The 22,320-nt window shown below is 40.1% G+C and overlaps 1 protein-coding gene across 1 annotated transcript in view; it reads left to right on the forward strand.

The window, feature by feature from the left end:
• The window catches only part of SKP2 (S-phase kinase associated protein 2), a 32,796-nt gene extending 14,054 nt beyond the window's left edge, over positions 1–18,742 (forward strand). Inside the window, exons 4-10 of the mRNA XM_060634498.3 lie at positions 697–840; positions 2,146–2,280; positions 3,875–3,973; positions 5,382–5,512; positions 11,922–11,973; positions 12,143–12,250; positions 16,796–18,742. Of these exons, the coding sequence (XP_060490481.1) occupies positions 697–840; positions 2,146–2,280; positions 3,875–3,973; positions 5,382–5,512; positions 11,922–11,973; positions 12,143–12,250; positions 16,796–17,009 (883 nt within the window). The 3' untranslated portion in view covers positions 17,010–18,742. The remainder of the gene's footprint in view (positions 1–696; positions 841–2,145; positions 2,281–3,874; positions 3,974–5,381; positions 5,513–11,921; positions 11,974–12,142; positions 12,251–16,795) is intronic.
• Positions 18,743–22,320: the final 3,578 nt, after the last annotated feature.

Raw genomic sequence — 22,320 nt, forward strand, 5'->3', positions numbered from 1 at the left:
ATACATTTACAGTACTGTGCTATAAAAAATCTGCATGTGGGGCACCTGGCTGGCTCAGTAGGTTAAGCGGCCGACTTCGGCTCAGGTCATGATCTCGCGGTCCGTGAGTTCGAGCCCCGTGTCGGGCTCTGTGCTGACAGCTCAGAGCCTGGAGCCTGTTTCAGATTCTGTGTCTCCCTCTCTCTGACCCCCCCGCCCCCCCCCCCCCCCCCGTTCATGCTCTGTCTCTCTCTGTCTCAAAAATAGACGTTAAAAAAAAAAATTTTTTTTTTAAAAATCTGCATGTTAGTGAACCTGCATAGTTCAAACCCATGTGCAAAGGTCAGCTATAGGGTTGACCTCCCTCCTTTTAGTTATATTTACATGTTACTTAGGGTGATTGTGGTAACTCATTTATGCTTATCAAAAACAGCAGGTGGGATCATTTAGGCAACTTTGAACCTACCTACCTATTCAATAAGGTATATTGAAATACATATATAGATGAAGATGGAAGCTAATCTGTGAGATGAGCAAGAAATGGTCAATAGTATCTCAAAAGTATCATAGCTAATTGTATTATCAGCTCAGAAACACAGCTTCCTTTGGAATTTGCTTCAAGGTGATTTATGGCCATCTCCCCCTTGTTCTGTAACAGTGGTAAGAGCCTCTGGTATCCAGTGCCCCTGACTTAACTAAGGACCTCCTCTTTTCCAGGTTTGATGAGTCCTTGTGGCAGACCTTGGACCTCACAGGTAAAAACCTGCACCCGGATGTGATTGGCCGGCTGCTGTCTCGAGGGGTGGTTGCCTTCCGCTGCCCACGATCATTTGTGGATCAACCATTAGTTGAACATTTCAGGTAAAAAAAAAAAAAAAAAAAAAAAAAAAAAAAAACTAGAAAAGACAATTTCTAAATCTTGAGGTAGAAGCAGATGAAAACTTGCTTTTTTTCTGTGTCCAGCCTTCTGGCCTGTGACAAGTCAGCTATGCAGTGGAATGTTAAGTGCATGCTTTGCTGTATGGCCTTTATGTTGAAACTTGGCACTGCTTACCGTGATCCCATTCCCACTTTAAGTCAGGGTTACTTTCGGGCTCTTCCTGAGGGTCAGAGATGCACATTTTGCTTCTCAAGGGGGTGGTCCTCAGCAGATGCTCCTCGTGAGTTGCTTGAGGCAGGGGCCGTGTACAGTACTCAACTGGCCTAGCTCTTGCCACACTGGCCAGTTCTGATAAAGACAGTGTGTGAGGAGTCTTCCTGGATTTTGTAGCTCTGGGTTTCTGATCCAATGGTGGACAGATTTGCAACCTGAAAGAAATGCCCTCTTTTTGTTTGCTTTTTGGAATGTTTTTGAAAAACTGCTTCTCTTTTCCTCGTAGTTTTGCAGTATGGTTTAATGCCATCCCAAGCTTGAGTGGGATGACTAGATACTGAACAGAAAGATAAGCTAAAAATGGCAGAGTTAAGGACAAAACAGGGATCCCAACTCTAGTTCTTTCCCCTTCCCTCCATGGTCATATGACTGTACCCCTCTTCCACTGGTGTTTATCCTTCTCCCATGGCTATTCCTTCTGGGTCTTCTTCACATGTGCCTCTTTTTCTGCTACTCTGGGGTCTGTCCCTGGCTGCCTTCCTCTATCCACACACTGTCTGGACACGCTGTCATACACCCACAGTTGTGCCAGAACCTTCCAATCCTCTTCTCTAGTTCATCCCTCTCTTTCAAACAACTGGGTCCAATTACCTAGAAACTTCCACACCTGTGTTTCCTCCAGGCCTCTCAATATTAGCCCTTTACAGCTTGCTCTTCTGCTGTCTTTTCTGTTTCAGTAATTCACTCACTCACCTTTGCCTCGAGGCATCATACGCAGAATCTTCTTGTCGGCCACCTCCAGCTCGTTCTCATGATGTCCACTGACTAATTTCCTAAGCAAAATGGGCAGCACCATTTTGACCTGGCAGAAATCCTCCTGAATTTTAAAATGAGTGAGGGAAAGGAGTTACTAGTAGCAATTATTTTAAGACCAAAACTGTACTTGAAATGTGTAGTAAGGATCCTGTTTGTGATTGGCTGCTCATTTGGGGAGGGGCTGAGGTTGGATTTGATCTGGAGGTACTTGTGTGGGCCACCTTACGTAGCCTCTCTTTTCTCCCGTCTGTGTTCAGCTCTTTCCGTGTGCAACACATGGATCTGTCCAACTCTGTAATCGATGTGTCTACCCTCCACGGCATTCTGTCCCGGTGCTCCAAGCTGCAGAATCTAAGCCTGGAAGGCCTCCAGCTGTCAGATCCCATTGTCAAGTGAGTGGCCGTCAGAAACATGTCCCGCAGGCAGTTGTTTTCTGTATGTTAATTTTGTTTCCGGAATATATGTGGGGTGCCCTTCTGTCCATCTCCAGATGGACTCAGAAAGTATCTGTGCTTCTGCAGTACTGTGCGGGACTCATCCAGGCAATGCAAGTTGGCATGCTAACTATATGCCAGACCTTATGTGAGGCTCTAGACAAGCAAGGATGAATAGAGGCCCACTCCCTGCCCCATTCATGGGAGAGACAGATAATTACAGTGCAGTGTGTTTGTTAGATGCATGCATCCCACAGAGAGACCTAGTTAAATTTAGGGAGGGCAGCCTCCTCAGAGGAAGTGACTCTTAAGCTGAGTATTGCAGATATTCAGGTTGGAGATCCCCATGTGACAAGGTAAAGAAGCAGTCTAGGTAAAGCCGCCTGTGCAGTTCTAAACTCTGAAGTAGTTGGGAACTGCTAGAGCGTAGGGCACAGTGAGGAGGTGACAGGAGGTGAGGACCCGATCATAATGGGCCCCTGCCATGCTATAAGAAGTCTGGACTCCATGATAGGCACTGAAGAGGGAAGCGTCATAAAGAGAGTGGATCTGAGAATGGAAGGAACATGTCAGAGTTGAAATTTAGGAAAATAACTTGTTAGGCACCTTGGCAGGTTAATCAGACAAGGAAAAAACTAGACTACTTAAGACGGTTTTGTGTTCACTCAGGTAAGAAATGATGAAACCTGATGTAAAAAATACATAAAATTAACTACCAACATTTATTGGGCACTTTCAAAGGTCATCTCATAAATTCTCACAGCAACCTATGATGTAAGCTCTTGTTCAGATATGAAAACTGAGGCACAGAGAGGTTGAATAACTTGTCCAAGGTCTCACAGGTAGTTAAGTGGCAGAACCAAGATTTGAACTTGGTTATAGATTGTGATTCCAGAACTCTAGCTCTTAATCACTGAATTCCACTAACACAAGGCATTTGAGAATGCAGAAGAGAGGGCAAATTTGAGAGAAGTTTAATTGAAAGAACCTGGAGACTTGACAAGTAAAAGTGTGCCTACAAGTTAGTGCTAATTATGGATGAAAAAGAAATAATGTTTATTCCATCATTCTTTTCTTTTTTTAATTTAAAAACTACATTGGGGCTCCTGGGTGGCTCAGCCAGTTAAGCGTTCCACTCTTGATCTCAGCACAGGTTTTGATCTCATGGTCATGAGTTCAAGCCCCGCATTGGGCTCCACGCTGGGCGTGAAACCTACTTAAAAAAATAATAAAAAATAAATAAAACTACATTGATTAGTATTTCTTGTGTGCTTCCTTTGTGCCAGGCATGTACTGAGCCCTTTATCACATTATATAATTTAATCTTAACAACCCTACCAAGAAGGTACTGATACTGCCATTTCACAGATGAATTAACTGAGGCAAAGCATCCTGCTTGGTGTCATACAGAGTGAGACAGGAGTTGAAACTCACTTCTGGCTCAAAGCCCTGTGTGTTTGAGTACTTAACTTCTCTAGCCTGTTTTCCTCAGAATGCTTACTAATTGAGTAATAGTGCGTATTGGTATTCTGACATTTTCCTCCTTTTCCAGTAACCTAGCACAGAACTCAAATTTATTGCGACTAAATCTTTCTGGGTGTTCTGGATTCTCCGAATCTGCCCTGAAGACTTTGCTGAGCAGCTGTTCCAGGTAAGAATGATGTGAGATTTGATTATAGAACTGTTTTGGCAAATATACAACTATCCCTCCCATGAGAGTAGAATGGAATATATTTCTTGAGCTCTTCCTGACTCTGTGCTCCTGATGGTAACACAGCATCCATCCTTTACCCTCTGAACTTTCTGTTCAAGCTGAGGAGGCAGATCACTTGGGTTTGCTGGGGATACTTGTATAGTGATCCCCCTTCTTTTTTTACTATTAAAATAAGGGAAATTTAGTACTGTGTTTATCAACAGTCCGGTTGAGATTAATCTGTTTATATGTGACTATGCAGTCAGGCCTTTTCCCTATAATATCTGTAGACCTAACTTATGCAAATATCATAAATTTGGGTGGCTCCATGAAAAATAATTTTTGTGTCATATAATAATGTTAGTATATAAATAAAGGCTACAGTTACAGATACTACTAAATGGGAGGGGGACATGGCTCACAGAATACACAATACTGTGTTGTGTGTGTGCATTTGTGTGTCCTTTTTAATAATTCTTAATCTTTCTACTGTAGCATTGTATGTGTGTCTCTTTAATTTTTTTAATGTTTATTTATTATTTTGAGAGAGCACAAGCAGGGGAGGGGCAAAGAGAGAGGGAGACACAGAATCTGAAGCAGGCTCTAGGCTCTGAGCTGTCAGCACAGAGCCTGACATGGGGCTCGAACTCACCAACTGTGGGATCAGGACCTGAGCTGAAGTCGGACACTTAACTAATGAACTGACCACCCAGGCACGCCCGTATATCTCTTTAATCTGTTGAAAGTAGATTACCTTTGGATAAAAATGTTCTCAGTGAAGTAAAATGTGTAACCCTACATTTATTCAGCAGCAACCCTATTCAGGAATAGGTTTTGTGGTTTAATGGTTGGATATTGTCTTTGAATCCTTCATTTGCTCAGTTAGCAGAGGCCAGGTAAGATGAAGTGGCTTTTTGCAATGTCAGCATTTCTTTATTGGGAATCCCTGGTATAATCCACTGATACATATTTTTTTAGTGTCTCGAGTGATTGTTCAGTCTCTGGTTGTTTGCTAACAACATGGTTGGTTGAAAAAGAAAACAGCCTAGAGTTTCTCCATCTAGTCCTGTAATGAGGTTTGAGCCATCTAGAGGAGAGTGTTCCTTCCATTTCCAGAAGGGGGCATCACTCACTAAGGCAACTTTCTGAGGCAAACCAGGGCAGGAGAGTGTGTCAGGAGGGGAGAAGGCAGTTTCAGGTGAGCAGAGGGAGGTAGCTGCTTACAGAAGCAGAGGTTCTGTGTGTGAAATGGCAAGGACTCTATCCATGGCTTTGTGTTCTCTTTGCAGCTTGAGACAGTGCTACCTACAGAACTCATTCCTGTGTTGTGCTTTCACGCTTTCCTTATTTCCCCTCTGGTGTGCAGATTGGATGAGCTGAACCTCTCCTGGTGTTACGACTTCACTGAAAAGCATGTGCAAGTGGCTGTCGCGCATGTGTCAGAGACCGTCACCCAGCTGAACCTCAGTGGCTACCGAAAGAATCTCCAGAGATCAGGTAAGACCCACTGGACACTGGACCCTTAACAGCGACCACACCGGCAGAAGGTTTCATTTACTGCAGAGCTTCTAAGTGCTGTCCTGCCTCCATTGTCTCAGTCCAGTATGCATAGTCTTGTTCCCATTGTCCAGAGGAGGTAGCAGCTGATTGGAAGGGTTAGGTGATGGACAGCCGGTGGGGTAGCATCAGGATTCGAATCCAGAATCTGGAAGTGAAAGCCTTTGTACTTTCAACCAGTTTAAGCAGAACTTCTTTTAGTCAGCTGAATTATTAGGTAAGACCCCCAACATAGAATAGATGAATGCAGTGTTTGATCAGTAAGCAGTGGTGCTCAACCAGGGAGAGTTTTCCTGCCAAGGGGACATTCGGGGACGTCTGGAGACATTTGTGATTGTCACAGCTGCAGGGGTGCTACTGGCATCCAGTGGGCAGAAGCCCGGAATGCAAGAAAGCAATGCACAGGACAGCAGAACACAAAAAGGTAATCTGACCCAAATGTCAGAAGTGCCAAGGTTTGAAAAACCCTGTTCTCAGCCCTGTTTATAAGATCATATTACAACTCTTCTTAATTCAGTCTAAGAGGATCATGATGTTGTTTAGTTTAATACGGGCATTTGAAGTCAGGGGTAATGTGTGAATAGCCAATAGTCTTTATAAGCCTCGACATTCAGTTGTGCTTTAATTTTCTAATATTGGCAAAACCTCGATTTGCAGAGATAAGTGTTTGCAAATGGCACAGGCTTTTTTTTTTTTTTTAACGGCTTCCCCTTGAGCTCTCAGGCTGCGGACCACACAAAGCCTTGTGAAGCTGCCACCGCACCTCAGCCGTGTCTTTATGACTTGATGTTAGCTCATAACTGTTTTATTTATTATAGAGTTTATTATACTTTAAAAGATTTGGATCAGACATTTGGAGAATGTATCTTCTTAGAATATTAGTATTTGAGACATGCTTCTCCAGAACAAATGTGTCTTCGGCCAAGTAAGATGTATCAGGCAGTACAGAAGAGGAGCTAGATTCTTGGGAGCGGCCACGGAGTTGAGTCCTTTGCCTGTGCCCAAGTCCAGACGCCCGCATCTTCAGACAGGGGATTATTTTCTTTTCTTTTTTTTTTTAATTTGATTTTTTATTTTTTTAAATTTATATCCAAATTAGTTAGCATATAGTGCAACAATGATTTCAGGAGTAGATTCCTTAGTGCCCCTTACCCATTTAGCCCATCCACCGTCCCACAAGCCCTCCTGTAACCCTCAGTTTGTTCTCCATATTTATGAGTCTCTTCTGTTTTATCCTCCTCCCTGTTTTTACATGATTTTCGTTTCCCTTCCCTTATGTTCATCTGTTTTGTCTCTTAAAGTCCTCATATGAGTGAAGTCATATGACTTTTGTCTTTCTCTGACTAATTTCACTTAGCATAATACTCCTTCAGTTCCAACCACGTAGTTGCAAATGGCAAGATTTCATTCTTTTTTGATTGCCGAGTAATCCTCCATTGTATATATACCACATCTTCTTTATCCATTCATCCATCGATGGCCATTTGGGCTCTTTCCATACTTTGGCTATTGTTGCTAGTGCTATAAACATGGGGGTGTATGTGTCCCTTTGAAACAGCACACCTGTGTCCCGTGCATAAATGCCTGGTAGTGCAATTGCTGGGTTGTAGGGTAGTTCTATTTTTAGTTTTTTGAGGAACCTCCATACTGTTTTCCAGAGTGGCTACACCAGCTTGCATTCCCAAGGGGATTATTTTTTTTAGGCATCTGTAAAAGCAGCAGAGTGTTTTTCTTACCACTCTCCTATACACATGATACTTGTGTTTTACATTTTTCTCCTTTAAATACTGTTTTAAATCTGATTGCAGTATTATACATTCTCAAAAATACAGAAAATATGGAAAAACAGCAAGAAAAACAAATCATCAGTAATCTCACTAACATCTTGCTGCTTTTTTTCCTGCATAAAAGTGTTTTTTACTTATTTATTTATTTATTTTTAAATTTTTTTAACGTTTATTTATTTTTGAGGCAGAGAGAGACAGAGCATGAACGGGGGAGGGTCAGAGAGAGAGGGAGACACAGAATCTGAAACAGGCTCCAGGCTCTGAGCTGTCAGCACAGAGCCCGACGCGGGGCTCGAACTCACAGACCGTGAGATCATGACCTGAGCCGAAGTCGGACGCTTAACTGACCAAGCCACCCAGGCGCCCCTAAAAGTGTTTTTTAAAGTGGGACATAGTGCATGAAATACTTTAGAAAACCCTTTTATTCCCTCCAGATAATCCCATTTTTAGTAGCTCTCCCACATCATTGTCAGTGGCTGTGTGATATTCCATCAAATAGATAAAGAATGATTTATATTGATTGAATAATAATTCCTTCACTTGATCTCCTTGTAATGGACTTTTAGAGTCTTTCCAGTTTTTTCCTTTTATAAACAACCTTGTCATGAACATAAACAGACCTTTGAGTGCATTTCTAAGGGTGGGATCTTAAAAGTGAAATTGCTGAGTCAAGGATTGGGCTCTGTTCTTAAGCTCTGGGTAGTTCTTGCCAAATTGCCTCCCAAGGATTTTAAACTCCCACCAGTGAGCAGCCTCTTCACATTGGATCTCACCACTAGTTCTCTGCTCATCCCTAAGGCAAGAAAAGGCAGTGCCTCATATCTGAATTTGCTGTTTCTTTATTGAGAGTCTTTCTGAATGAACGAGGTGCTAGCTGCAAGGTTGAGGAACTCTGCTATAGGCAAGCTGCAGTTAATTTGTCCCAAGCTTGGCTTAAAACACTTCTCTTGTTCCTCCAGAAAAGAATGGAGAGCCTGTTTACCAAGGTTTGGCAAGAATAATGGGTAATAAAATCGTGCTTGCTAGACACATTCAGGGCAAGGACAAAGACCTAGAGTTTAAGTTGAAGTATGTGTTTTCTTAATTATATAGTGGGAATCAGATTTTTTTAAATATCTTTAACAATGGCACACACTGCTTCACTATTTAGAAGATAATATAAATGTCATTTTAGCTCCCAGACTGGTGCCAGTCCACCCAGGTTCAACTTCCTGCTCTGCCATTTACTTTGTGGTCGTGAGCAAGTTGCTAAACTTTCCTGTTCCTCAGTTTCCTCATGAGTAAAATGGAGGGAGTGGTAGTGAAGCCTGTCTCTTAGAGTTGCAGTTAAGAATAAATGGTTTAATCTCACATAGCATGTTAACGCTACTGAGAGTACAATAATTGTTGGCTTTTACACCCCCACCGACCTCCCCATGGGGCAGTAGGGGCTGACCGAGGTCTTGGAGGACCCAGCTCTTGGTCTTGGATGTGCCCTTGACTTCTCTAGATGAAATCGCTCTCCCCTAAAATGATGGGTTAGATTTGGGGATTTGTAAGATGCCTTCTGGCTCAGGCAGAGCTCTGGTTAGTGGTGAAATGAAGGGGATCGTGTGTAGAGGGAATCTATACTCGTAAGCAGTGACTACTATTTACTAACCCTTTCTGCTGAGGGATGGCCAGGGCTTAAGTGAGGGCTGGAGACCAACCAGTTTTACCCCCCCAAGGTTTTGTTCTTTCCTGGGTGGCATCAAAATAACATGGTATCTGATTTTGAGTTTTGTTGATGGCTGGTTGGCTGGCTAGGTGGTGGGTCACTCAAAATTGTACTGTGCGCTTCTTCGTTTTTTAGTCACTCATTAAACAAATGTTTATTGAGCACCTACGATGCACAAAGCCCTGTTCCAGACTTGGGAGCTGTGGCCTTGAACCAAACTGATGAAGTCACCCCTGTACAGCTTATGTTCTGGTGGGGGAGGCAGGCAACCAACAGATGACTAAATGTGATGAAAGGAGATGAGATGGAGGGAGAAAGAATGGAGCAGAGTGACCAGGCAGAGCACAGGCCAAAGGGGTTTATTTTCAAATGGAATGGCCAAAGAGGACCTCTCGGAGGAAGTGATGCTTGAACAAAGGCCTGAGTGAAAGGCATGAGCTGTATAGATAAGTGAGGAAAGAACATTCTAGAACTGAGGACCAGCAAGTGCAAAGGCCTTATATGGGAGGCAGTGTGTGAGAGGAAGGAGGACAGTGATAGGAGGTAAGGTAGCCCAGGGTTCTCTAAGCTGAGGCAGAAGCTTTGTTCGGAATTTTCCTGAGTGAGATGGGAAGCCGTTGTAGCATTTTGAGCAGGGAATGATGTGATACGATCTCACTCACCTTTAAAAGTCTTCTTCCAGTGCCATGTTGAGAAAAGGCTGTAAGAGCCTCGGGTGGTGACTTTGGAGGTGGTAAGAAATGATCAGATGGTAAAAAGCCAACAGAACAGGCTTCGGTAACAGACTGGATGTGGGATGTGAGAAAACAGTTGAGTGTGACTTCGGGGTTCCGGCCTAAGCAGCTGGATGGGTGGCTTGAGCACCTTCTCCGAGATGGAAAAGACTTACGGAAGGGGCAGATTTAGAGAAGAAATGAAGTTTTGCTTTTAGGCATGTCACCTGTCACAGTGGGTGTGTTGAGACGGATTAAATTGCAAGTCTAGGGGCACCTGGGTGGCTCAGTCAGTTAAGCGTCCGACTTCAGCTCAGGTCACAATCTCGCGGTCCGTGAGTTCAAGCCCCGCGTCGGGCTCTGGGCTGATGGCTCAGAGCCTGGAGCCTACTTCCGATTCTGTGTCTCCCTCTCTCTCTGCCCCTCCCCCATTCATGCTCTGTCTCTCTCTGTCTCAAAAATAAATAAACGTTAAAAAAAAAAAAATTAAATGCAAGTCTAGGTTTAGGTTGCAGGGGAGGGACTGGGGCTGACGGCAGCCCCATGTTTTCCTTCCCACAGGAAATGAAGCTGGTTTTAAAAATAAATAACATCTACTGATTCATTTTCTGATTGCAAAGTAGCACATGTGACTTTCTTCCAAATTCTGCAAAGGTACCTGTGATTCCGCCACCCTTGTGTATATTTCCTTCTGTCCTTCCCCTGCTACACCCACTGGTTTTGTTTTCACTATACAGTATATCTTTAGTATTTTTTCATGTCATTAAGTGTTATTTAAAAGCTTTTGAAGGGGCACCTGGGGGGCTCAGTCGGTTAAGTGCCCAACTTCGGCTCAGGTCATGATCTCACGGTTCATGAGTTTGAGCTCCGCATCTGGCTCTTTGCTTTCAGCACAGAGCCTGCTTCAGATCCTCTGTCTCGTCCTCTCTCTGCCCCTCCCCTGCTCTCTCTCTCCCTCTTTCTCTCAAAAATAAATAAACATTAAAAAAATAAATAAGAGCTTTTGAATAACCGTCATTGGCATTGTGTTCCACAGAATGGAGGGAGGTTAATGGATTAAAATAATTGGGGGAAGGGTTAGTATAGCTATGCTAAAATGAATGTCTTCGTGCACACCTAATTGTTTTTCTAAAATTGGAATTACTGAGCCAAAGTGCCAAGTGTATAATGCTCAGAACACACACACACACACACACACACAAAGAATCTGCTTATCCTAAAAAAAATCCATTTGCTCCCCTGAATGGCTGCAGGAAATTAAATATCCACTTGCAGTGTATGTGAGATCTGCTTAATTATATTTCATCAATTCTGGGTATTATGATAGATTTTTTTTTTTTCATTTGATGGCTAAAAAGCAGTATTTCAATTTTATTTTGCTTTTCTTGTTCCATTTATACCTGTTTTGCCAAGTATCTCTTCATATTCTTCACCCATTTTCTATATTTCGCTTTCTCTTCTCTTTATATAAGACCATTAACTGTCTATTGCATGTATGTTGAAAACATTTGCAGTTTTCTGACACTTCTTTAATTCTGTTTGTGTTTTGTGTTGCTTTAACATGGTAGAGTTAAAATTTTTATGTAGCAAATTGTCAGTGTTTCTTTTGTGTGTTCTTTTGTGTTTAGAAAAGCCTTACCTATCCCAAGATCCAGTGAAAGAAAATACTCATATTTTTGCATTTAGGACTTGTTAATATGTATGGAATTTATTTGGGAGTATTATTTGAGTTGGAGAAATAAGTCTTTTTCTGCCTGTGGTAGCAATATCATTTTTTAAAAATAATCCATAATTTCCCCTATTGATTTTAAGTGCTACCTTTATAATATGTTGTTTGTTTATATATGGTGGTGTTTGTTTTTGCTTTTTGCTATTATGAATGGGATTTTTGTTTGTTTTCTTTTCTTTCCCAGCCAGTTTTTGCACATACATAGTTGTATTACATAGTTCTCCTACTGTTTTCAGTTGATTCTCTTGGATTTTCTGGGTTCAAAAATCTTACATGCCAAGATGATGACTTTGTGTTTTGTGTCTAATAGAGTGACTAATTGCATTGTCCCAAAGTTTTATTAGCACAATGTTAAAGATAGTGTTAATAGCAGATACCCTTGTGGTGTTCCTCATTTAATCGTGCCCATCATTTTTTCCCCTAGATGTCTCTACCTTAGTTGGAAGATGCCCCAATCTTGTCCACCTAGACTTAAGGTATTTTTTTTTGTTTATTTCTTTTCAAACAAAAATTGAAAAGTCATGACTGATCATTGAAGGAGGAAAGCATCTTAACATGTTGAAGGAACCAAACGGTCAGCTAGTTCTGTCTTCTCCATCTGAATTGATGGATAGGTTGGGAATTTTTTCTTCTGCTCTGTTACAGTGATAGTGTCATGCTGAAGAATGACTGCTTTCCAGAATTTTACCAGCTCAACTACCTCCAACATCTATCACTCAGTCGATGCTATGATATCATACCTGAAACTTTACTGTAAGTATTTTCATTGTCTAAAACTAGAAGACAGGGAGCAAAGGAGATGCCACTTGGGATTAATATCTGTTGTTATAAGTAGCAGATGTTTAAAACTTGAGCATCAATATTAGTGGGCCACAAATAGGTTAGGGAAGACCAGCAAAATAGAAAACCCAAGGCAAAATTTTTTGTTTAAAATATCTAGAAAAGTTGAGTTGATTGGGATAGTTTACTAAACATTTATTATTTACCTAGAAGCAGGTTTAGATATTACAATACTGTACTAGTATCTGGAAGATTTACAAAAGGAGAAGACAGTTTTTACCTCTGGGGAGCTCACAGTAATAACTAGGAGGCAGATCAGTGGAGGCTTCCCCCCCCCCCACCCCATATTTTTCAAATCAACCCCAGTTGACTGTGAAAGCCTCCCTCTGGGCTTGGAGGAAAATTGTGTAATCTTCTAGTGATGGCTGTTCTGGATGGTAGTCAGGGAATGGGAAGAATGGCAGAATGTAAATGGTAAATATCAGAAGAGTCTAATGCTGTCTTGGAATAGGGGGAGATTGAAGTCCAGAAGAGAAAAATGTTTTAACCCAAAGCTGTAAAGTAAGTTAATGACTGAGCCGGGTCTATGTCCTAGGTTTTCTGGACGGATGAAAATAGTCTATATCTAATCCGGTAGCTCTTAGGAGGGTTAATTTTGTACCTGCTCAGCAACTTCCACAAAAATTTGCACAAAGGAAAAAGAAGTCTGATCTGTCTTTCTTTTGGAAAGTGCTATGCTCAAGTCATCCCAGGAATAATATTATTTATTTGTTTGTTTTTAAAAAGTTTCCTTTCTTTTATCCCCAAAGGGCTGGAAGATCCTTCCTCATGTAGAATGTAAATGCATAGCAATTTCATTGAAAACCACAAGAAGTCAGTATCTTGAATTTGGTCAGGTGCCCTTCTTTCTTATTCCAGCAGTATGCCCTGAAAGAGGCTGCTGAGCTCCTGTATGTAGCTCACTATCCAGATGAAGGTAATTTAGCCTCTGGCGTCTACCAAAGAAAGGTGGTGAATTTGAACAAAGAATTTATGTGGTCTTTGAATGATTGGTTTGAATCTTCTAAGTTGGTTTTAAGAATTAATAAATCAGACACTTCAGGTATCTGAAGGTAACTTCAGGTTAACTAGTAGAATTAGAGAGTCCAGTAATTCTATTTTTAATTAATCGCTTTAATTAATCTTGGGACTCAGGGTCTCTGCTGGTATCTCATTTGAAAAAGCACTGCCTAACAGGGATGCTAGGATTTACATCCGTGGCTCTGAGAGGTAGGGTGTAAATTCATATCCATGGAACTGTTACTGAAATCTCCTGCCCTTTCTAGTATCCCAAACTCCTAGGAGCCTCTAGCATCTACCTAGAAAGGCATTTCTGTCTTCCGTCTTTCCTGTCCTTGCCCTCTGGGCTTCAGCCTCATTGCCTGTGCAGCCCCCTGGGGATCAGTGTGTTTTGGTTGCTTTTCTCAAGAGAATCTATCCAGATGTCTCACTTTCGTTCTTTCTCTCCAGAAAAAGAAGCTAAGCAGGTAATCCCCAGATGTGTTTTTTTTTTTTTTTTTCCTTGAGCAGAGGCTAAGGGAAGGCTGTGAGCTCTCACAGTTTAGTATTTTTATCCAGTAGGATAGTAACACTTCCATGGTGTAATACCTGCAGGCAGTATGACTTGATGCTTAAGCGTACAGACCTCAGGTCACAACAGACTTAGGTTTGAACCTTCACTGCCTTCTTGTGACTTGTCTAAATCTTACCTTGAAATGAGAGAAATAGGGGCATCAGGAGTTTAATTTACAAATCAGACCACCAAAAGAGTAACACAGAGAGAAAAGATGCTGTGCTTGAACTTTAAGGTAAAAGAGGATGTTCCTTCAGGCATTATGTAAATAATACGTACATTGATTTACCTTCTGAACCCATTAAGATTAGTTTGCTTGTACCCTATCCTTAGGAGTTTTTCAAGATAAAATGTTATTCTCTCTATTTCCATTCTGGCAGCTGATGTATTTGAAATTCATAGTAAGAATTCTAGGATCCTCAGTAGTAATTTTGAGAAAGCCGTTTATGCTAAAGAATTTTTATTTCTTATCTCAAAAGTGGGAAAATAAAATTTGAATGACTTTCAATCTGTAATGATAGTGCTTTAGAACACTTGGGTAATCAGATTTTTCTTCCCCAGGATATGTCCACATTGTGTCTATTTTCTTATGCCTTTATCGATCTTATCCCATATGTCTGAACTCTCTTCTGATTGTTCTGTATTTCTCATTCAAATAAGAAAGCCAAGCTGGAGGTAGCAAACTGATCTGGCATTAGGAGAGACTAAATAAAAAGTCTGTTGTAGGGAGAATTCCTAGTTAGGCATTTACTAAATTTTATAAGGAAAACAGGATCGTGTAGTGGAGGTGAGGTATGAACGTGTGAGGGGATCTGTAAATATCTTCTGTTTACTGAGATTCAGCAAAGATACTAAAGACATTACCAGTGTCCGTTTATACTTCCTAAATTAGAAGTCATTGCTCTTCAGAGATTTATTCCTATTCACCAGCCTTCAGTTGCTTTTCAATCTAGAAAGATGCTTAGAAATTTGTTCTGCTGTGTTGTAGATGATACATGTACGAAGGGGCTTTCAGTGTTTTTTTATTTTTGTGGTCTCGTTAAAAGTGTAAAGACTTTCTGGTTTTTTGACTTAGGTTGGTCCATTGTCCACCATCCCATCAAATGCAGCTCCCTCCTTTTTCAGCTGGGACACCTGAGTGTCTTCTGAGAATCTGCTGTCATGTCCTTCCTCGCCAAGGGTCCTTCCCAGCGCTGTTGCAAGAACATTTCCTCTTCTGCCATCCGCTGTACCTCCTTTCCTTGCTCCCACCTCTAGGTTCTGCTTCTGACACCGTCCACTGTAGAATGACTTACAGTTTGTCTAATTTGGATATCGCAGCACCTGAATTTTCATCACAAAGTTCTCAAATACTCAGATTTCACGTAAGAGGGACTTAAGGTTGGGGCAGAATTGCTGTCATCTTAAGCAGTGACGAGTATAAACATCTATGAATTGTGATCTTTCTTTGCACTTCTGTCTCTATGGTCCAGAGGTTAGTTTACTTCAAGAACAGCAGTTTGTTCTTCCTGATTTTCTTTGGTGTCTGTTGTAACCTCCAGATCTTATTGGCCTTTTATGAACACCAAGCATATTTATTTTATTTAGATAGTACTCGTATTTTCTAAAGTGCCCTTCATCTTTATTCAGCTAACATGTATTGAACGTCTATGGTGTTTACTATGCTTTGTTGAATGTAGAATAAATACATTTAGAGGGTAGTGGGGTGACTGGGAGAACAGGTTGAACGTGGAAAAGTCCTAAGGCCAGCTGAACAGTTTGAGTTCCGTAAACAAGAGGGCAGCATCAAAGGCTGTGGAGCAGGTGAGTGGGAGGGGTGACATAATCTGAGCCAGGCTCTAGGAAGATGCCTTGGGCACTGTTGTATGGAATAGGCTGGAAGGAAGAAAGATTGGAGGCAAGGTGACAATTACTGTGAGGAAAGTTTGGTTTTTTAGTAGTTACCAGCAAAATGAAAATATAAAGGATGCTTCTAACTCTAGGTCACTGATGTGTTCATTGATCTGCAGTGGGATTTTGTTGATATTCCAAACTAAATATTCCCTTTCCTAAGACTTTGTACTGTGTGTCCCAACCTGGAGCAAATACAGATCAGAGAGATGAATTTCTAAGCACATAGATCTGGGTTAAGAAGAAAGAATCATTACCTAAAGTATTTACTTTGGAGAAATAGGCTCCCTTTTTTGTGGACCAGAATTTCACTGTTGACAGAGTTGAATTTCACTTAATGGGAAATACCTGAGAAGAGGATTGGCCTATATGTGACCAAAACCAAACCAAAACAACAGCAAAAATGGTAATGTGTGGAGAAGTCAGATGGCTCTTGCCTCTCGTAGAAAAGGTGTGATTGATTATTTCTTTTTTTCTGTCTGCACCCAACTATATAACCCCGTCTAAAAGATCTTAGTGAAGTCACTGTTAGGTTTTATCACAGGTAATGGACTTATTAAGAAGTTACCGTAACTTCTGCTGCTGATCTTTTGAGAGGAAGAGCCTAGTTCAACTAAAGTTCAAGTCCATATTTTGAAATTACATGTAACTTGTGGTGATTCTTTACCATCACTACCTTCTAGCTTCTCACAACACAGTAACGCCTTTCGTTTTAAATCAAGAATGGAGAAAGGAAGCAAATATGGTTGGGTTTTAAAGAAACCTCAGAGTTTTTAGGTTGTGAGAAATTTAACAAAATGCACTGCGTGTGTCCTAAGGCTGTGTTGTCTTGAGCCTCAGTCTGTGCTTTCTGGTTTGATTCACCTTTGCTGTTTTCTCAAATCCTTGATTGTGAATTATGTTTTCAGTTTGCATTTTATAGAATATGATACAAATTGTAAAAATTGGGTCATGTAACCCTAGTGGATCTGTTACCATAGATACTGCTACTCTGAAAGGTTTCTCTTCCTTTCCAGTGAACTTGGAGAAATTCCCACACTAAAAACACTACAAGTTTTTGGAATCGTGCCGGACGGTACCCTTCAACTGTTAAAAGAAGCCCTTCCTCATCTACAGATTAATACTTCCCATTTCACCACCATTGCCAGGCCGACCACTGGCAACAAAAAGAACCAGGAGATATGGGGCATCAAATGCCGGCTGACACTGCAAAAGCCCAGTTGTCTATGAAGTGTTTTTTGCAGGATGGTGTCTCCTCTTTTCTTCGGAACAGGGAAGATAGGCAGGAAGCCCGCTTGCTGGAGCACTCAGCTATTGTTATTCTCGGTTTTCCCTTTGCCTTCATTCTGCAAGTATATTAGACAACCATTGAGAGAGAAAACTATGAAGTTTTGCTTTTTCTAAGTAACTGTAAAAGCTTCCGTCACTGCTTCTGTGCCTTTAAAAGCCTGTTTTAGGCCTTTTGAAATTTTAGGAGAACCGGTAATTTCAAGAGACCTTAAACGGCAAGATTTGAGCCACCTCTTCAAGTGCCCTTCTTATTCAATCTATTTAGAATCAAGTATAAGAGTCACCACCAGCAAATCATTTTCACAGTCTATATGGTAACTTTCTTCTATTTAACTTTTCAGTATTGCTTTATGAGACATAGATTGGTAGAAGAATAAGCTATTTGTATTGTGAGTGGAACAAAAGAATCATAGGATGGATAGTAGCATTTGTGGTAATCTCTTCTGGAGATAGAAAAATATGCATTTCAACTTTGCCTTTAGATTTGAAGCTAGGTTCATGGAAACAAATAGCCCTGGGCAATTCACCTTGAAACCTAAATTTTAAAAAACAGCTAACCAACCAGAGGTAAAGAATTGGTATGGACTTTGAAGGCTCAAGAGGCAACTTTCTATGACGAGTTAATCTGAAGTACCCTCTAATGCACGTTACTGAAGTTTCCTTAATGGACTTTGTTCCCAGAATTCTGTATTAGCTGAGGAAACAGAATTGTGGTCTTCTAACTTTGCGATCAAATCATGTTAAGTGGGTTCTTTAGCTTTTAAAATGGCTCACTTTGTTTTAGAAATGTGGTGGTAACCAGTCTTTGTTCTCGAAATTTTGGACAGAATGCCAAACTGAAGTTGCCTGCCATTTTCCTTTATTGCCAAGGCTCTTAAAGTTATTTTTATATTACTCTGGAATCAAGTATTTTAAATTGCCTTTAAAAAAAAAAATTGTCTCCCACAATAATTGTTTGAAAGCCATTGTTTTATAAAGTTACTGGACCTAGAGTCCTGTGAGAGGAACTGCATGCTCGTTCACTCAGAAAGACACACCAGAAGTAGGTATACGTTCCATGCAGTTTCAAAGCAGTAAGACAGCTTGAACCTATGTAAAAGTTAAAACTCAGGTGTGGAACCTTTTGATAGGAACAGTGATTTTTTTTTTTTTTAATGGTGTCTAGAAGAAAAATGATTAAGTTCTACTTAAAAAAAAAAACAAAACAAAACAAAAAAGACACAAAACACTAACTTCCTATTTACACTGATGACCTTCCCTGATGTTCAAAATGGAACAAAAAAAGCCAAAATCCATCATTTCTATTAACGTTGTTTTCAAATCAGGTTTTTCAAATGTTAGAAACAACGATGCGAAGTGCCCTTATCTGCTCAGACCTAAGGACGAACATTTTACAGTGGTGTTATACAAGAAATGATTATGTTTTGATTTTGTACTGGTTAAAAAAGTGCTAAATTTACTACATGAAATTATTGTTTACAGATTAGTGACAAGGGCTGATCATAGGATCCAGATGGGCTGTGATTTCCAGATGCCCTCAGACACACAGTACTTCCAAACTCAAGTCCAGCCATAAGCTATTTTGCTAACATGTCAGAGTAATCTGTATTTTTGTATGTGATTTCTACTTTTATAGACTTGTTTTAAAATAAAACACATTTTTATAAAAATGAGTACTTCAGCTAACTTGTATTCCTTTTTTCTTTCTCTTTTTTTTTTTTTTCTTAAATCCGGTGGTTAAAATTAGAAAGCATTTGGTGTGGTGTGCCCTTGATCCTGGCCCTCTAGTTAAGGCCCTACAAAATGAGCCCTAAAATGATCCTCTTTGTTCCATCCACTTCATCTGCTTATTATCAAATTAAAATGATAGTTTATAAGGCTTTCGGAGAAGGTGCTAAATACAGGCTTTTTCTTTACAGTGCTTCTAAAATAGTAACATTTCTAAAACATTTGCAGTTCAGGTGATAAATGTGATAGGTACTATCAGTGAAAGGCAGCTAGTAGCACTCTTTAAATAGAGACTGGGTCAGCTTATACTGCATATTTTACTTTCATTAGGAAACTTTGAATAGTTCAGTCTGTACCTACAGATCTTGGGAATTCAGTTTCTTTTGAACCCGTCCATTCAAATAGTAGTGTGATTCTTACTGAACATTACCCAGCTTTTCTGGCTGCTTTTCATTATGTTCTGTTATTATCACTACTATGCTTCCTTTTTTTAATGACGAAAAATGTCAAATACATGCAAAAAGTAGACAATATCATAACCTCATTATTTTTTTTTGTCATTAAGTTATGGCCTATCCCATTTTATCTATCTTTGCACCCCCCCAACACACACACTCATACCCCAACCTGCACAGATTACTTTGAAGCAAAATTTATAAGTATTTTAGTATATACATCTGAAAGATATTCTCCTGAATTATTTCTGAAACATTAAATATCAAGATGCTGCTGAAAGTTCCCCATTTGGTCTCAAGTGCTTTCTAACATGAGTTTGATGAGGCTCCAGACATGATCTGTACATTGCATTTGATTGACATTTTCTTAAGTCTCTTAATCGTTGGGGTCCGCCCCTGGCCCCTGCCCCAAATTTTTTACTTTGCAGTTTGTTTATAGGTGAAACTAGGTTGTTTGTCCTGTGTTCTACATTGTGACTTTTGTTGATGTGATCTCTGTGTAACAGGTTAACCTGTCTCTTATTTCCATAAACTGGTAGTTCGATTCAGCAACAAAAAGCTCTAGACCAAGGGTGATTTTGCCACCCGGGAGACATTCGGTAATACCGGAAAATGTTTTTGTTTGTCACAAGTAGAGAGGTGCTATTGGCATCTAGTGGACGGAGGCTATGGATGCAGCTAACCACCTTACGGTTTGGTTTATAGGACAGCTCCGCACAGCAGTGTTACCTGCTACAAAATGTCAGTAAGTGCCAGAGTTGTGAAACCCTGATCTCGAGGCTTATCTTACAAGTTCTTTTTTTGGCGAATCGATACTTGCTAAGTGGTATTATTCTTCCATCAGGAGACACATAACATCTGGCTGTCATTCTTTTTATGATTCTGGCATCTGCCTGTGGCCCTTGATTCCTCCCTCTCTTGTACTCTAGCCACAAGTTCCAGAGATCCCAATTTCTGTATAAAGTAACATATCCCTTCTGTCCTGGTCAACTTCATTCCCGTCCCACGTTTACTGAAGATTTACAGTGTGGAGGATACTGTGTTTGAGCAGCAGCACCGGGGATGATGCAGAGCCTCTGAGGAAAGGCACTAAGTAACCCAGGGACTGGGAAAACTAGAAAGAAGCTCCTTTCCACTGGATACCCTCGCCCTGGAACAAGCAAAAAAGCAACCTCTTTCCTCTCCCTTTCCCAAACTAGCCAAATATCCAAGGAAGTCATAAAGTCTCTTCATCAAGAGGCTAACTCTTTGTGATACAGGTTGGAGCTCTAGACTTTGGCAATATTACTGCATTTCAAGTGGATAATCTACAATAGCCCATTTAAGATGCTTACAGAAGTATTTATAAGATTAATACAATGACCCTGTGAGGAATCCTTTCATGAAGAAAAGATGTCTCGAAGAGAAGATTGGAGGCAGGAGGAAATAGCAAAGTATAATTGCCAGAGATATTTAAATAGATTATTTTCTTGTGAAAGCCAAGAAGAGCCAGTTCAGTGTGGCAACAACATCATTCAAGCCCTCCTTGTCCATTCAAAGAAGGTAAGTGTGGAGAAATAAACTATTTGTAGCTGGGGGAAACGTTTGTTTAATAGAAGTTTGTAAAAACCTGGTTCTCAAATACTGTATACTTACTTCACACATCCGTATATCAGGTCCCCCCACACACACCGTAAGTAAAGAATGTTAAATTTCAGTGTATGAAAACTATTGTTTGTTCTTGTAATTAGCAGTTTCTTCTCTGGTAGTCCCAGTCCTTATTCATTGTAGAGGTACAGATGAGAACTCATCCCTACTCCCCAGAAGCTCTACTAGTGGAGAAAGCTGTATGTGATTCAGATCTCTTCAACGGTCTTTTCAGAATCCAGTTTGATTTTATTTTCTTTAGCAATTGATATTTGACTTTTTAAAAGGGAGAAATGAATGAGGTTAGTTATAATCCATCCCTTTACTATCTTATAAAATATTCAAATTAAAATGTTCTTTTCAGGGCGCCTGGGTGGCTCAGTTGGTTAAGCATCCGACTTTGGCTCAGGTCATGATCTTACGGTTCGGGAGTTTGAGCCCTGCATCGGGCCCTGTGCTGACAGCTCAGAGCCTGAAGCCTGCTTCAAATTCTGTGCCTCCCTCTCTCTCTCTCTGCCCTTCCCCTGCTCTCACTCTGTCTCACGGTCTCTCAAAAATAAATAATAAACATTTAAAAAAAATTTTTTAATATTCTTTTCTATTTTTCTCTTTAGTCCCTCCTTGTGTAGTCAGTAATTTTCTTAAAAATGTATCTTAAAGCCTATGACACTTTAAAAAAATACTCTTCCTATTTTCCTTAATGTAGAAAACTTAAACCTTCTCATTGACTTTCACCCTAATCTCATGCTTATTTTTAATGTTAATGTCAAGAATAAGCTGCATTTGAAATAATTTCTCCTTGTAGCTCAGCAGTTCATCAGTGTATTTACTCTTTTTCTTCTCATATATATAATTTTTTCTCATATTATTTGTCACATTATCGCTGGGAACTTTTTGCACAATTGTCTTGGTAGGTACTACTATCCTTAAGTATAGTGATACATATATGGTACATTGGCACAATGGAATGAATTTTTTAGTAATTTAAGTCCTAAATTACGTTTTTTCTAAGCTTTTTAAAATTGAAGGATAGTTTTATTTTTATTAGTTTTTAAACTAATTTTATTAGTTTCAGGTATACAACAGTGATTTAACAATTATACATTAATAATTATACATTATGCATTAATAATTAATAATTAATAATTATACAGCACTCACCATGATAAGTACAGTTGCTATCTGTCACCATACAACATTATCACACTTTTATTGACTTTTTCATTTCCATGACTTATATTATGACTGGAAGCTTATTCTTCACTCCCCTTCACTTGTTTCACCTGACTCCCTACTCCTCCCCTCTGGCACCCACTAGTTTGTTTCTGCATTTATGAGTATGTTTCTGTTTGTTCATTTTCTTTTTTTAAATTACACATATAAGTGAAATCATATAGTATTTGTCTTTCTATGACTTCTTTCACTTGGCATAATACCCTTTA

The sequence above is a fragment of the Panthera onca genome, chromosome A1 (genome assembly GCF_046562875.1).
Source record: "Panthera onca isolate mPanOnc1 chromosome A1, mPanOnc1 haplotype 2, whole genome shotgun sequence".
Taxonomy (NCBI): Eukaryota; Metazoa; Chordata; class Mammalia; order Carnivora; family Felidae; genus Panthera; species Panthera onca.